This window comes from Bombus terrestris, chromosome 9 (assembly GCF_910591885.1).
Source record: "Bombus terrestris chromosome 9, iyBomTerr1.2, whole genome shotgun sequence".
Lineage (NCBI taxonomy): Eukaryota > Metazoa > Arthropoda > Insecta > Hymenoptera > Apidae > Bombus > Bombus terrestris.
Window position 1 is genome coordinate 304,912 of NC_063277.1, and position 14,582 is coordinate 319,493.

The window sequence follows — 14,582 nt, forward strand, 5'->3', positions numbered from 1 at the left end:
TGTAAGATATTATTATATGTATAATATTATTTCATTAATAATTTGCTGAAAAAAATGCCGTTTTTTGTATTGAAGATGGTAAGGTAATGTTTTATATAAATGGAAATAATCAAGCATAATCTTAAACAAATTAAACATCTAAAAAATAAATGAAAATGTGTAAAATATTTTTGAAATATAATAATGTAAATAACAATGTCATTTTGTATAGTATTAGAGTATAATGACATAGTGAAAATTATTTTATTAATATGCATCATATTACTAAAATAAAAGAGTAGTTCATTAACTTGTATATTGTTATCTATTTTATTTGTTTCTTGTTATATTAGTTTATCATTAATTAGTATTTCGAAGAAAAATGGCACTTTCTTAAATTCTCTAATCCGTATAATGCTGTAATTGTTATCACCTGTCAAGTGTAAGAGACTAATTGATAATTATCTTTACGTTTGTCCATTGAAACACGTTCAATGTTCTTTCGAAGTCTGGTGAAGCAAACATTCGAAACTAATTGCAAAGAAGTGGGATAGAAGTGTAAGGAAAAGGAGAGGCTGCATGTCAGTGGGCGGGGAGTAGACATGTATGATATAAGTATGATGAATAATCATCTAGTAAAAGATTAGAATTTGAACAGTCTGTGTTTGATAGTACCAGAAATTACAGCTATGAAGAACGAGGAACCTGCAGAAAATACAGAAAAAGGATCAACGACCATTTGTGGTAAATATATATAGTTTTGATTTAAAGCTGAACCTTGAGATATTTCTAATGTTTGGACAATTACGAATTATAATATTTTTAAAGTATACATTTAATAACGCCTAATTTTAAATGATACTTGCAATGATACTTTATCAATTCATGTTATGGAATAACAATTCAAGTCGTAAACAACATTTAATATCGTTACTTGCATAAGATAGGTAATCAAACACACTTTAAAACAGAACTTTTTTACAATTCGACCAAATGATTTGTTTTTTTTAGAAGTAGAAGGATTAGTTTATTAGATGACGTGTAAAATACTTTTAAAAAATTTGCAGTTCTTATCTGAGCTTATAATGAAAATCGGAAAGAAATGAAACAATACGTTTTGTAGATTTATGTCAGTTATACACATGAAAATTTCATCGAAATTGGTTAACGTTTCTATGAGTTATAAACGTTTAAGAGTGAAAAATCCAGTGTTTCACGATTTTCGGTCTAAAATCTAAAGATTCTTACATCTTTCGATGCCTGTCGCTTGTTTCTGTATTAATCGTTCCGCATTTAATAATTTTGATATAATTTTCAGCATATATATTTAGAATATATATAGTAAATAAATATAATATACACATGCATGACTGACATAAATCTTCAAAATGTGTAGAAAATTTAAATTCTCATAACAAGCGTAGATAAGAAAGTCGTAAAAAGCGACCTTTACCTTTTTTTCACGATTCCGATCAATCGCAATTTTTTTTCAAAAAAATACAAGTCATTTGGTCCACTTTTAAAAAAGTTATTCTGTTTTAAAAAATGTTTGATTAGTTACGCGAGTTAGTTATTAACTTAATAATTATTCTGATATTTCGTAATTATTTCTGACAGTTTGTAATTTCGTGTACATAGTTTAGTGTTTTGTAATAGAATAAATATGTTTAGCGATAAAAGCGGTGGTGATGCTAAAACCAAAATGTTCCATAAATTTTAAAATTAATTGCTAGTTGAATGGAATTTTTGCGTTAAGCAAATAATATCATCTAGTTCCATAAATTTCATTATAAATATTCCTTGTATCTTTTTATAAATGCGCCAATAGCTTTTGACTAAACAGTTTTTTAAAGGAAGCGTCTTAAATCTATTTACTCTGAATTTATATTTTTTGTACTTTATTTGCCGTTTTCAGACAGTTGTAGCTAGTAGATTAGTAAGAACAAAGGGATAGAGATCTAATTCTATCGTATATAGTTTACAAAATGATCTATGAAATGTTCACAATGTTAAATAATCTTAGAAAAAAAAGCTAGAATTATAATTGAAATATTTTTTAAATATTATAGATATATAGCCGTAAAAAAATAGCTTGAATTTGGATCTTCATCAACAAAGTTTTATATGTACAGAAAACGGTCAGTACGTTCAATGTTAATTGTTCAATGTTTTATCTATGATGTTTTTTATGTAATTTATGTGTTTATCAATTCTTTTATTAATCTTGTTTTTCTTGACAACTGATATTATCGTTTAAGTTTTTCATGCTTGAATGAAATCAGAGAAATCGGAGAGATTAGTGAGATCAATATGCATCAGCAATATTACGATTTTTTTATCGTTTATTTCTTTCATAATTAAATCGATATCTTCTTGTTACATACAATATATTTAGTTTCTTAAGGCTATATATAATATATATAAGTTTATTATACCTATATATAAGTTTATTACCAAGTAAATCGAGCAGGAATTTGTAGGATATAGGCGACTTTTTAATCACTTATAGTAAATCAAGTTTATACTATTGAATTAAATTTTTATATATGTACGTCGATTATATTATACCGAATAAAATCGTTTGAATTAAATCTTGAATATACATGTATATACATATAATCGTTACTTAAGAATATTTCTTACTGTTTTCGTTAAGATGAAGTTATAAGATTATTTTTGATTATTTGCTCTAGAACATACAATACGGAAAGTTTTTAACAAATGAAATTAATATTTGAATGAAAATTTGTGTTCTGAATCTGCATTCTTCAATCCTGTAAATGGTTTTCAATGGTGTACGTGTAAAGTATAGTATAAAATATTGCCAAATTATTAAATTACCACAGAAAATCTGTAATAATGTATGGACAGGAGCGGACTCAATACGTGTTATCGTGCTGCAGCACGAAATAAAATATTTCGGAAATCGTCGATATCGTAACTTTTGCTTTCCGCTGTTATTTCTTTGTGACTCACTGCCAGATACGGTCACAGCATTTGAAAATCGCTTCTAGGCTAAAGAAAAGTCTATCACTGTTCAATGTATACTATAGTCGCTATTATCGTTAATATCTTTCCTCACATTCTCACTAATCTTTTCTTTGTTCAAGATATTTTGTTTTGTGCTGTAGTCAGTGTCGCGCGTTTCGCTCGTTATCTTTGATGTGAATGCTTAAAAAGTTCTTTTTTATTCGTTGTATTAATGTAATTCGAATCACAATTTAATACGCGAGTATATCAATCCTTAAATATGAATTCCGAGAATTCTTGGTTAAGGCAACTATTTTCTACGCGATCTTCCGAGGAAAACATTCAAATTAAAACACTGAAAAGGGCTACTTCTAATTTGACTATCGTTCAGAGAACCAAAGAAAGAAAAGGTGATCTATATACAATAGCAGGGTTACCGATATGTTTGTGGCTAAAAAATATCGTCGAGCTGATTTAATAATAATTTGAGACTGTTTATGGTTACATGTGCATGTAGCACGTATAAAATCAAGACCAGTAGTAAGTATAAAATCCACGAGCCGTCACTGTGTATAACATAATAAATGTAAAAAATTTATCTTTTCATACAGATATGTATGATGTATGAAGTCAATTTTATTAGAAATATTATACTTACGCAATTAGGAATATCGATTACGCATTTGAGGATGGTTTTGTTTACATTTATAAAATAACAGATTAGTAATACGATAACAACACATGTTTTACGAACTTACTTATCAATGATTTGTTATAAAAACAGATGTTTGTAACATAATAAATAGCATAAAAAATAGCTGTGACAGTTTCAAGTTATCGAGCTTTGATATCATTGATTCCAGCTAGATCAAAGATATAGAAATAGATAGATTTATTATAGCGAAGGAGATATACGTAATATATACGATGAAGCCTATAAAACGAATATATGTGATTTAATTTTTTAATTTCGAATTAATTAACAGAGTTGAGCGTTCCAATCTGTCGAGTCCAAAAGATGATTCTCCTTTGTTTAGACTGCATCCAAGAAATCATGGACATAACAAAATAAATATAAATTTTTGTAACACACATATATGTATAGATATATTATCTATAATATTAGAACATACAATATTAAACTTTTGCAGGTGGACTCGGCATCAGACACCTGCAAATTCTTTTACAGTTCTTTGGAATGGTAATTGGATATTGTCTTCGAGTGAGCATGTCGGTAGCTATTGTTGCAATGACACAGAATGATCAAAGCACTGATCATGCATTCGAGGTAAATTATGTATATGTACATGACTATATAATTTGTATTAAGTCTATAGGTAAAGTTAGGATCTTGTGACAGTTGTTACATAGTAATATATAAGATATGTTATAATTGCACTTTATAAAATATTCATTTATTCTAAAATTTAGTATCCTTAACAAATTATTTAGTATCCTTTTAGAATCATGATTGGAAGTAGCCTATTTTGTTTAAGGCAGATTTTTGTTAAGATAATCGGCATTGTTGCCACATGATTAACATTGAATTTACGAAAAGCGAAGAGTTTATGAAATCTAAATACGTTTCCTTACTAGTTATATAAATCTGATAAGAATTTTCTTACATAAACGAATGTTTAAAGAATATCGAGAGTATTGAGAATATCGAGAATATTGAAAATTTGTATCTGAATGTTGATATGTATTAGATATATTTTATAAAATACTTGGATCTTATTTAAATCTACGCAATACGTGTCGATAATATAATTTATTCTAAGTATTTAGTTATATTACTTTAAAATCTTATATCATTCAGTCATAAAATAAAGGATACGCGTTTATGTTATACATGTTCCTTTAGTCTTGTGCGACGTTAAAACGTGATCTTTGTGATGATCGTACAAAAAATATCGTTGTTGAAAAATATATAGAAGCAGTGTGTAAACAATATCTTGTAATTATTTGACCGACTTGATTAAAATTTTCCAAATTTTTCATATAAAATAAATGTCAGTAATTTTTTACAATAATCAGTGAGTCATGAAAATAAATATAATATTTATACTATAATAAATATAATTTGCTATAATTATTTTTATGGCATTAGAAAAATATCGAGATAAATTCAGTAGCCTTCGGACTGCTATTCGTTCGTACATTATATAACGTTATGAACGTCCTAGATGTACATATATAGCATAAAATGAATCACTTAATCCGTTATAAAATATTTTCTTGAAAAGAGTTACATGAGATAACGTAATGATGTTGTTTTTTGAAAAGGAAAACAAGAGGAGTTCAGCAAAACATACGTCCATATTAAATGAGCTTATACATACGTATATATATGTATATGGTTCTATTATATTCATGTATATAATCTCAAAAAGTAATAAAATGTCTAATACAAATCATACATAGGATACTATTAAGCAACGATAAATTCTTCAAGAAACTGAAGATTTAGTAACACCCTTTGTATTATGTTATTAAATAAGTGTAATAAATATAGAGTAAACGAGTTTTGCTGAAAATAAGTTTTATATTTTCTGTAGTCTTCTTTTCTGTATGTAACCTTAAATTCAAGATATAAGACAATTATCTAGTTAAACATCAACAAGGCAATAAAAATTAAATAATGACACACACATTAATTCGATATCACATGCAAAATGTGAGATAAGGAACACGTTTTAAATCCTTTAAAACGTGTCCTTATCTCTTCGCGTTTTCCTTTTGAAATTGAAGCAAACTTAAATTTAGAAAAATACAATATTCGTTCCTTTTCTCGAACTTTTTTTCATAAAGTTTCCTTTACGTTCGTATGTTTCGCAACGAAAATATATGGCCGGTTAAGGCGAGAGCCGATTAAAACAAAACTGAGTAAAAGAATATATACTCTTTATATGTATATGTATAATGTACACAGAATGGGCGGAAAGTTAGAGAATACTTTCACAGAATGATTTACGCAGTACAATATACTGTTACCGTTGCTCGTCAAACAAATTGTATCTGTACCATGTAATAGATTTAACGTTATCTTCCTAGTAATGAAAACGATATATTATACTATGTATATATAATAAAAATTGAAATTCTATAATTAAGATTAGCATAATATCAATTGTACTAATTATAAGACAATTAGTTTTCCAAGGCATCGTTATTCTATCTTTCAAATTGAAATTACGCGCATATTTTATAACGTTAATTTTATTTCATACCATTGTTGTAAAACGATTGTTCCATGTTTGACTGTTGTAATTAGGTCTACGATTGGAAATCGACGGAGCAGTCACTGATTCTCTCTTCTTTCTTCTGGGGCTACACGATAATGCAAATACCAAGTGGCTACATAGCTACAGTATGGAGCGCACAAAAATTACTCAGTGTTGGAGTACTGCTTTGCGGAATCATAAACATTTTGACACCGATCGTTGCTCATTATGGGAGTTACATTGGTGTTTGTATTTGTAGAGTAGGCATGGGACTGTGTCAGAGTTGTCTTTTACCGTGTATACAGACTCTGCTTTCTAAGTGGGCACCGCCATCCGAACGAGCACGACTTGGTGAGAACTGTTTTATTAATATCTTTCACAGAACTATCAGACAGACTACCACGTCTTAAGTAACGGATAATTGCTAATTTGTTATGCATATAATATTAATTGGACGTGATATAATTTGGTCGATCGAAAATTTTACTCGCGGGTTATTTAGGAATTTGGTACTTACATCATACCATCTGTTGACTCTAACCTTTTGGTATATACGAGCAGTATAGTGTAACATTTTATGTATCAATTAATAAATTCGTTGAAAACAATTTCACGCGTGCATTGCCGATTGCCTACTGTCAACCGGTTCTATTTCAGCCGCTCCATAACCCTTGTTTACACAATATTTATTTACACGGTATTAAAAATGGTTGTCTCTGTCATCGATGAATTTAGATTGGACTATATAAAAATACGTCCGCTTACTCCAGAATGAAACATAATCGTAACATAAATTGTATCAAAGTTTTTTGCGGATATCACCTAGAAACTATAGCCGAACAACGGTAACGTGTGTAGGAAACAGATATTCAAAATGTTAACCTTGACAACATATTTCAAGATCATTGGAATTGGCGAAGTGTGCCCTTTTCTGTATAATTACCAGGAATTTTTATGAATTACAGATAGTTGACACGTATGTGTTGTGCATTCTAACCATTGAAATGTCAGCTATAAAAAAGCGAATTAAGTAGGATCGATTAAGCAGAGGTAAGAAAAAAATGAAGAATAGTAGAACTTTCCGATTAATAAAAGCAATAAATAGCGAATATACAGGGTGTCTCAGATTTTTAGCAACACCAAGTTGCGGTAGAAGATTTTGCGAATAAGAATTAAATGAAAATGTCATATAAATATAAACTAGCAAATACTTTATACTCGTTAAGAAGGTATTTAGGAAAACGAACATTAATCACAACGATTCTGTGACTCTTAAATTCAACAAATATTATTGGATTGAATATAATATAGCACAGATTATCCTAGTTACGCGAAACGTTTTGTATATTGTGTATGACCCAGAATATGTCATTACATTGATCGATTCTATAGCGTAAGCTTATTTTATGTCAGTCGAAGGTTCCTGACCTTCCTATATTTCCTTAATCAACTATGCTGTAATACGCATACTACACACTAAAGAACAAGCGACGAAGGATAATCCTTGAATACTCAATACATATCCTTGAATGGTCAATGCTCATGACCTCTATTTTGACACGTGCAATAAATGTATAATTGGCCGTATACGTCCAGAATTTGAATTGTTAACCTTCTTTATGTAATACATTTTTAAGATACCTGTATAATAACTTTAATAATTATTCGGTTATTTTACTTTTAATCTTTCTATTACTGCTGATTCAACATTTTTATATTGGCGTACGTACGTAGCATTGTTTCGTATTTTTATCTAAGTTTTTCAGTATTTATTAATTTATAAACTCGTCAAGTTGTACCGAATCGTGCTAAATAATGCTATCCTAATCCAATTAATATTCATCAAAGTAGTTGTAAAATTCGCAATCTACTACTTACTATACGATACAAAAATGTTTTAGTTTTTTTCAATTTTCGTTATTACAGAGAAGGAAATACATCGTATGCCATGATAGATGATCATTTTTAAAACGCGTTGCCCTTGATTCGGTTATGCTGTTTATATTATTAGTGTATGTTACTTATTGGAAATAACTCAGAAAGTGTTTTCAAGTGAATTACTCCTGATAGCACAATCGCAAGGTTATTAGATTAAATTTGAACTTTACTACTCTATACTTTACGATATTTGTTTACAAAAATACGGAACATTAAGGAAGCGCTGTGAACACGCGGATTTCTTATATTACGTACTTTTCGTTTAAAATCATTTACATTGATCGATATTGGTGTACAATATTAATTTATTTAATTTAACCAACTTAACATCGAAAAATACTTGCTTTTTTAATCGACAATCCTTAAATAAACAAACTTGTCGATAATATTCCCATTCAATGTCCTCGACACAGATAAATTTTTATTTGACCGATTTAACGATGCTCATAAAATACCTGATTTGTACTTGTTTGCACAGAATTGTTCAAACTTAATATTGGCGATAAACTAAAAGTCAAATTTAGTTATATCGTTGAAGTCTGACGAACACATCGTATTATACATGTTTAGATCATTATTAAGGAAAATAATTTAAAGTAAATTATTAATCCTCTAATTTTTTCTTAAATTTCGCTGTGCATTTTCTAGTACGAACAATCCAATAAACATTTTGTTATAAGTCGTATTTTGTCAAGTACGTTATTGTAATTAACTGAAATTCCACATTTAAACATTATTCTATGTGTATATATTTATATCATAATATAGTACGTATATTTATTTTAGGTACGCTTGCTTACGCTGGGGCACAATTTGGGACCGTGATTTGTTTTCCAATTTCTGGAGAATTAGCAGCTTCAAGTGTTGGCTGGCCATCTATCTTTTATACGTTTGGTGTTTTAACGATAATTTGGGCCATTGTATTTTTCATTTTTGGTTCGGATAGTCCTTCTAAGCACTCGGGGATATCGGAGAAAGAAAGGCGATATATAGAAGATAGCTTAAAAACTCCCGGGGATAAAGAAAAATCAGATAACAAAACGGTAAAAATATTTTCTTCCCAGTGATATTTATATTTTCTAACGACATTGCTTGTACTTTTCCTTCTTACGTCTAGTAGATATATATCCTGTTTTATATTTTATTTCTCTCTATAATAAAATCGAAAGGTTTACCTTGCTGTACGTAGGTACTTTCTTTTTATCGTGTGTATAATACTCGAAACATATTTCAAGAGAATTATAGATTTAACGTCATCGGTATTGACAAGTCACTTTTTAATTTACAGATTAGTATAACGTTTGCATTAGATTTTCCATATGAGTAAACTTTCCTCTTATAGTTGTGAATGTTATTTCAGTGACGCATATATATGTTTCAGTGATATATATTATCCTACGTTAGGGCATTAATATATATTAATACTACGTCACTACGTACTCTAAACATTATTAAGTGTCCATGTAACATGATGCGTCAGTGTTGTGAGGAAAACGATGCAATGAAACAATATGATTATCCAACATGTATCTAGAAATCATATTTTATGATATAATCTACTAGATGTAAACACATATACATGTATGTATATATATATACCCGTATATATCAATCGATCAATTGAAAACTTGTCGTTCGCTAACATAAAAACCATAAAACATAATATGCATTTGCAAAATTATTTAGAAATCAACGTTACCGTATGATATACGAATATGTACATATTTTTGGCAGAAATGTTCATTAGAAGAAAAATCTATGATAAAGTTAACAGGTTGTATTGTCGTATGTAAGCGACGATAAATGACGCATAGACACTAAAATAAATGTCATTTTTATAAAAACAATACCTATATTTTATGCAATTTTGCTTTGATAGTACACATGTATATATCGATTAAAAATTTATTTTTTAAACATCAAACAGCAGAATAATTAGTCAATTCTTACATTTATTTTATCAAATATAACATATTTTAAGCTATTTTATCGAACATGGACGTTAATATATTAGAAATTATGGATCATTGATGTATGTTTTATGTATGTGATTCTCCAAAGGCGCTGAAAACACCATGGAAAGCTATATTCACCTCAGTACCGATGTGGGCTCTTATAATTGTACATTGTGGACAAAATTGGGGCTTTTGGACTCTTATCACAGAACTACCAATTTACATGAACAATATCTTAAAATTTAAGTTGGAGGAGGTACGTAATAATATAATACTTTAATAGATAAAATATAGATAAAACACTGAAACATTAAAATTGAAATTTAACATATATACTACATCGCAAAATAGAACGAGCTTCCTATTACGTAAAAACCGTGTTAGGGCAAAACTGTGTTGTGTACCATACAAGGGTTTCTTCCAATTTTCTTATATGTGTTGTAGAAATGTCGTATTGTACGAACGGTCTTTTAAAATTTTGCAATTTTGTTACACATGCAAACTCACTGTAGTAGATTAACGGTGAGATTATCAGTATTTTCTTCATTTTCTTCATTTTTTTCTTCGGGAGTAATTCATTACGTTTAGGGAAATTATCAATCGAATGTCAATTGAAATTTGGCTCATTTTCTTCAAGATATTGTACAGCGTACACATACATGACTGTAATTTTTATTTCATTTAACGATAATAGTTAATAGATAAATAGTATGCTCAATTTTTCGCTGCTACTGATTGCTGTTAGCTTTTGTTTTTCTGATAATCAGACACATAAAGGTCGATAACATCTTCGATAGTAAATTATACACTACATCATAGACAATCGTATCAAGATAAGAATACTCATGTTGATAAATATTCCTCGCTATGTCCTATTGTGTTATCGAAGTTTACGATGTTCTTGAATTTTTTTCAATTTACGACATCACGTGGACGATATTATGTATTTGCCATATGATCGGCAAAGTTATAAAACATGTTCGTAACGTATCGTTGATATTTAACAGAATGTGAAATTGTTACATTGAAATAGATATCTCGATTTTTCAGAATGGTTGGATATCAGCGCTCCCTTATTTGACGATGTGGATACTAAGCTTTCCAACATGCTGGTTAGCTGATTATGCTTTAAAGAAGAATATCTCAAGAGAAGTAATTCGAAAAGTTTGCAATTCGATTGCACACTGGGGACCGGCGATAGCTTTGATTTGCCTTGGTACGATATCGGTGCACGATGCCACCGTGGCTACAACTATCCTTGTGATAGCTGTAGGTTTAAATGCTGGATCTCTATCCGGATATCAAATTAATCATATCGACATAAGTCCAAATTTCGCTGGCACGTTGATGTCCATTACAAATTGTATAGCATCTATAATTGCAATAATCGCACCAATAGTCTGCGGCATAATCACAAAAGACGAGGTAGTTAAGTCGAAGAAATTTTATCTTAACTGTGACATTTTTCACCGATAACTACGTATGTTAATTTAATTATTTTCTTAATTTGTTTCCTTGCAGAAAGATGTGACCCAGTGGAATATAGTATTCTACTTGTCCGCTGCTATTTATATTCTAGGAAATTTAATGTTTGTTATTTTTGGCAGTACTGAAATTCAACCATGGAACAATCCTGAAACTACGAATATCAAAGAACAAAGCGAGAAAGAATTAACAGTTATATGAATATGCAGAAATATTTGGGTTATGTTCTGTCAACGTCGCAAGCGCCATGTACGTTTCCAAAATGTTTTTTCAAATAAAACTTGAACCGTATGTGGTTTCTCTGTAACATCATATACGTATACAAATTGGATCTAAGTAATTTCTATATATGTAATTCGATATATCTAATCAATGACTAACTACTTTTATTATTTCAGATTTAGAGGAACGATCAATTTTAAGATCCAAGAATTCTTGAAATTGTTTCCTTCATTTTTTCATTCATAAAGTTTCTTTTCAAACAATCAATATGTTAAATAATCTCTAGAGTCTAGGTGGAATACAAAATGTATTTAATCTTCCGCAAACATTAAATTTATGATTCGTGCCGATTGCGACCAATGATTTACAGTAAATATATTCTTCTTCAACGTGGTTGATAATCGACAATGTGATATATGTATTTATATTAGTAAATATCAAAAAAGTTATTAAACGTAATTTTAAGTGTAAGGGATAGAGACAATATCTCTTTGTACAGAAACGATTTAGGATGTTTAGACGACAGAACGGCTAAGATAATGAAAAAGAGGCTGTGCTTTACAAAACTAAGTATATATAATATACATGTATATGTAGATGATTAGCGTCGATAATATACTGTTCGTTTCCACGTTCGTAAGATTGCTTTTGCTATATTCTAGTCTTGAGTCAAATCTTTCATCAAACAGTTTAATAAGACCAATTTTTATTTAGGTCTGAGATTAAAAAAAGAATTTAACTTGTAACATATCAAAATTTAGAATATCTTGAATGAAAGAGGTAACGTGAAGCCTTTAATAAAATATTAGGTTATCTCATAAATATAGGTATCCTTCTTTATGACATGTTAAATAAACATCAATATCACTATGTTAAACAAACATCAATATCTTACATTTATTCTTTGAAAGAGAGTCGTTCTCTTGATCTAAATAAAATATCTAACATGTATAGAATGATATTTTTTTATTTAAGGGGACTCGTAACCAAAAAATGTAAAAAAATCTTTTTTTATTACAGAATCCAAACGTACGTATAGATATTTCTGCAGGTTGTGTTAAAATATAGTGCAATTTTGTACACTAAAGGTAAGATTAAAGAGAAAGTGAGAAAAAAATCTATATTCTTTTAATGAATTTCTGCTCCATAAGCAGGATCATCTTTCTCCTGTTCTTGGAATGTATATTCCAATTTTCTTTTTTTTGCATGCTGATAAATTTTTCTTATTTTTCTTCCTGCGTTTCTTATCCTAGTTCCATCTAATTACTGCATAATTTTTGTACATTTTGCTGGTTCTAGGCAAAGTTTAGCTTATCAGAAAAACATTTTTCTCTTAATCATATCTTTAGTACTGATTCTTACGAGGGTAATGAACGTATTGAATGAAGGAATTTGGAAAATAACGTCTATATTCGGAGAACAAAAATGATAATTTATCAGTTTTTAAACGATATACTAAAAATCATGTAACTTTTTTGCTGAAAGGTATATAAAGTACCGAGTATCCGATTCATTTAGAATTATTAGCAATTAAATTTATTAATGTATTAAAAATAACAGGGTACGTGATTCAAATTTCATTGGTATTACTACATTAATTTCGAAGAAAATATTTCATAAAACTGTACAGTTTTCTATATGAATAGAGTTCGATCGCGAGCCCCCTTAATTAAAACTACATGATACATGAATTCAAATAAAGAAATGCAATAAATATCGAAAATATTTATAATGTCAGTAGCACTTTTTCAAGTTTCAAATGATATTAGAAAGAAATTTGAATTTTAGCAATAATACTACTTCGTTACTTAGAATCAATTGGTAGTATGATATTTTTTTTTTAGTAAATTATGTATGAAATTATCTAACGTTGTATATTGTGTACAATATAAAAGAAGTTGTAGCTATGTGATTTTTAGAAATTATTGTACTTTAATAATTCTGATCTAATTAGATAATAATGTATCTAAAATGAAAATGAAAATGAAAATAAAAAGATATAGGTAAAACTGTTCAAACAACACAATTTATTTATACAATAATGCGCGCACGTGTGTACAAACACAAATTTTACATATTTTTGTTAAAAATAAAATAATTATTAGATACAAACTAATGTAACGATTTACACGATATCTACTAAACTATCCTTTGTTACTATATATATTTATTTTTACGTACAATGTAACCTAGAATCTAATTTTATATGCATACCATTATAGCTGCTGTTTCTTAAGTACATTCTAGTATCCGAGATTAATTTATTTTGCAATTATAATTTATTCTTAAAACAATTTTTTAATCATTTTTTAAATTCCTGAGGTAAAGCACCTTTTTTATCGAACTTTCTTTTCATATAATATTTAGAAGATTTAAATCGATGTATTTACTAAAAGCAAAAAGATATTTATAAGTTAAACAAAATGAAGTCTTACTTGTTCTAACAGAATCTCATCTTGATTTATTACTAATATTCGCTTATAAATAAGTCGTTCAATTAGTTTACTATTTAAAAATGCTTAGAACGATGGGTCGTTGCACTTTCATGAAAAACAATCATTCGTGAGATATGGATATAATTATAGGAGTAAAGATAAAACTTTAACGAGCTAACAATTGAGAAGTTTCTCCCTGGCTGGTGAAATATGACGAACAGTTGAGAGATTTTCCAATTGGATAATTAAATGTATTACGTTAAATTTAAACAATCAATGTATAAGTATATCGAATGAAACGAAATCTGTTGGTAATTATAATGTAATTATAATCGAAATACAAATTATTTGTCTATTACGGTCGTCCAGTTTTA

At 28.7% G+C, this 14,582-nt stretch overlaps 1 protein-coding gene across 2 annotated transcripts; it reads left to right on the forward strand.

The window, feature by feature from the left end:
- Positions 1–262: 262 nt before the first annotated feature.
- Positions 263–14,566, forward strand: LOC100648212 (putative inorganic phosphate cotransporter). 2 transcript variants are annotated; one of them, XM_003397435.4, is made up of 8 exons: positions 263–723; positions 4,101–4,237; positions 6,224–6,524; positions 8,898–9,154; positions 10,173–10,322; positions 11,117–11,491; positions 11,588–11,800; positions 11,950–14,566. In XM_003397435.4, exons 1-7 carry the CDS (start codon positions 669–671, stop codon positions 11,750–11,752), a joined length of 1,440 nt encoding a protein of 479 aa, XP_003397483.1. In that variant the 5' UTR covers positions 263–668; the 3' UTR covers positions 11,753–11,800; positions 11,950–14,566. The 2 variants fall into 2 exon arrangements, with proteins under 2 accessions (XP_003397483.1, XP_048264958.1); XM_048409001.1 differs by lacking the exon at positions 263–723 and adding an exon at positions 2,938–3,489.
- The last annotated feature ends 16 nt before the right edge of the window (positions 14,567–14,582 follow it).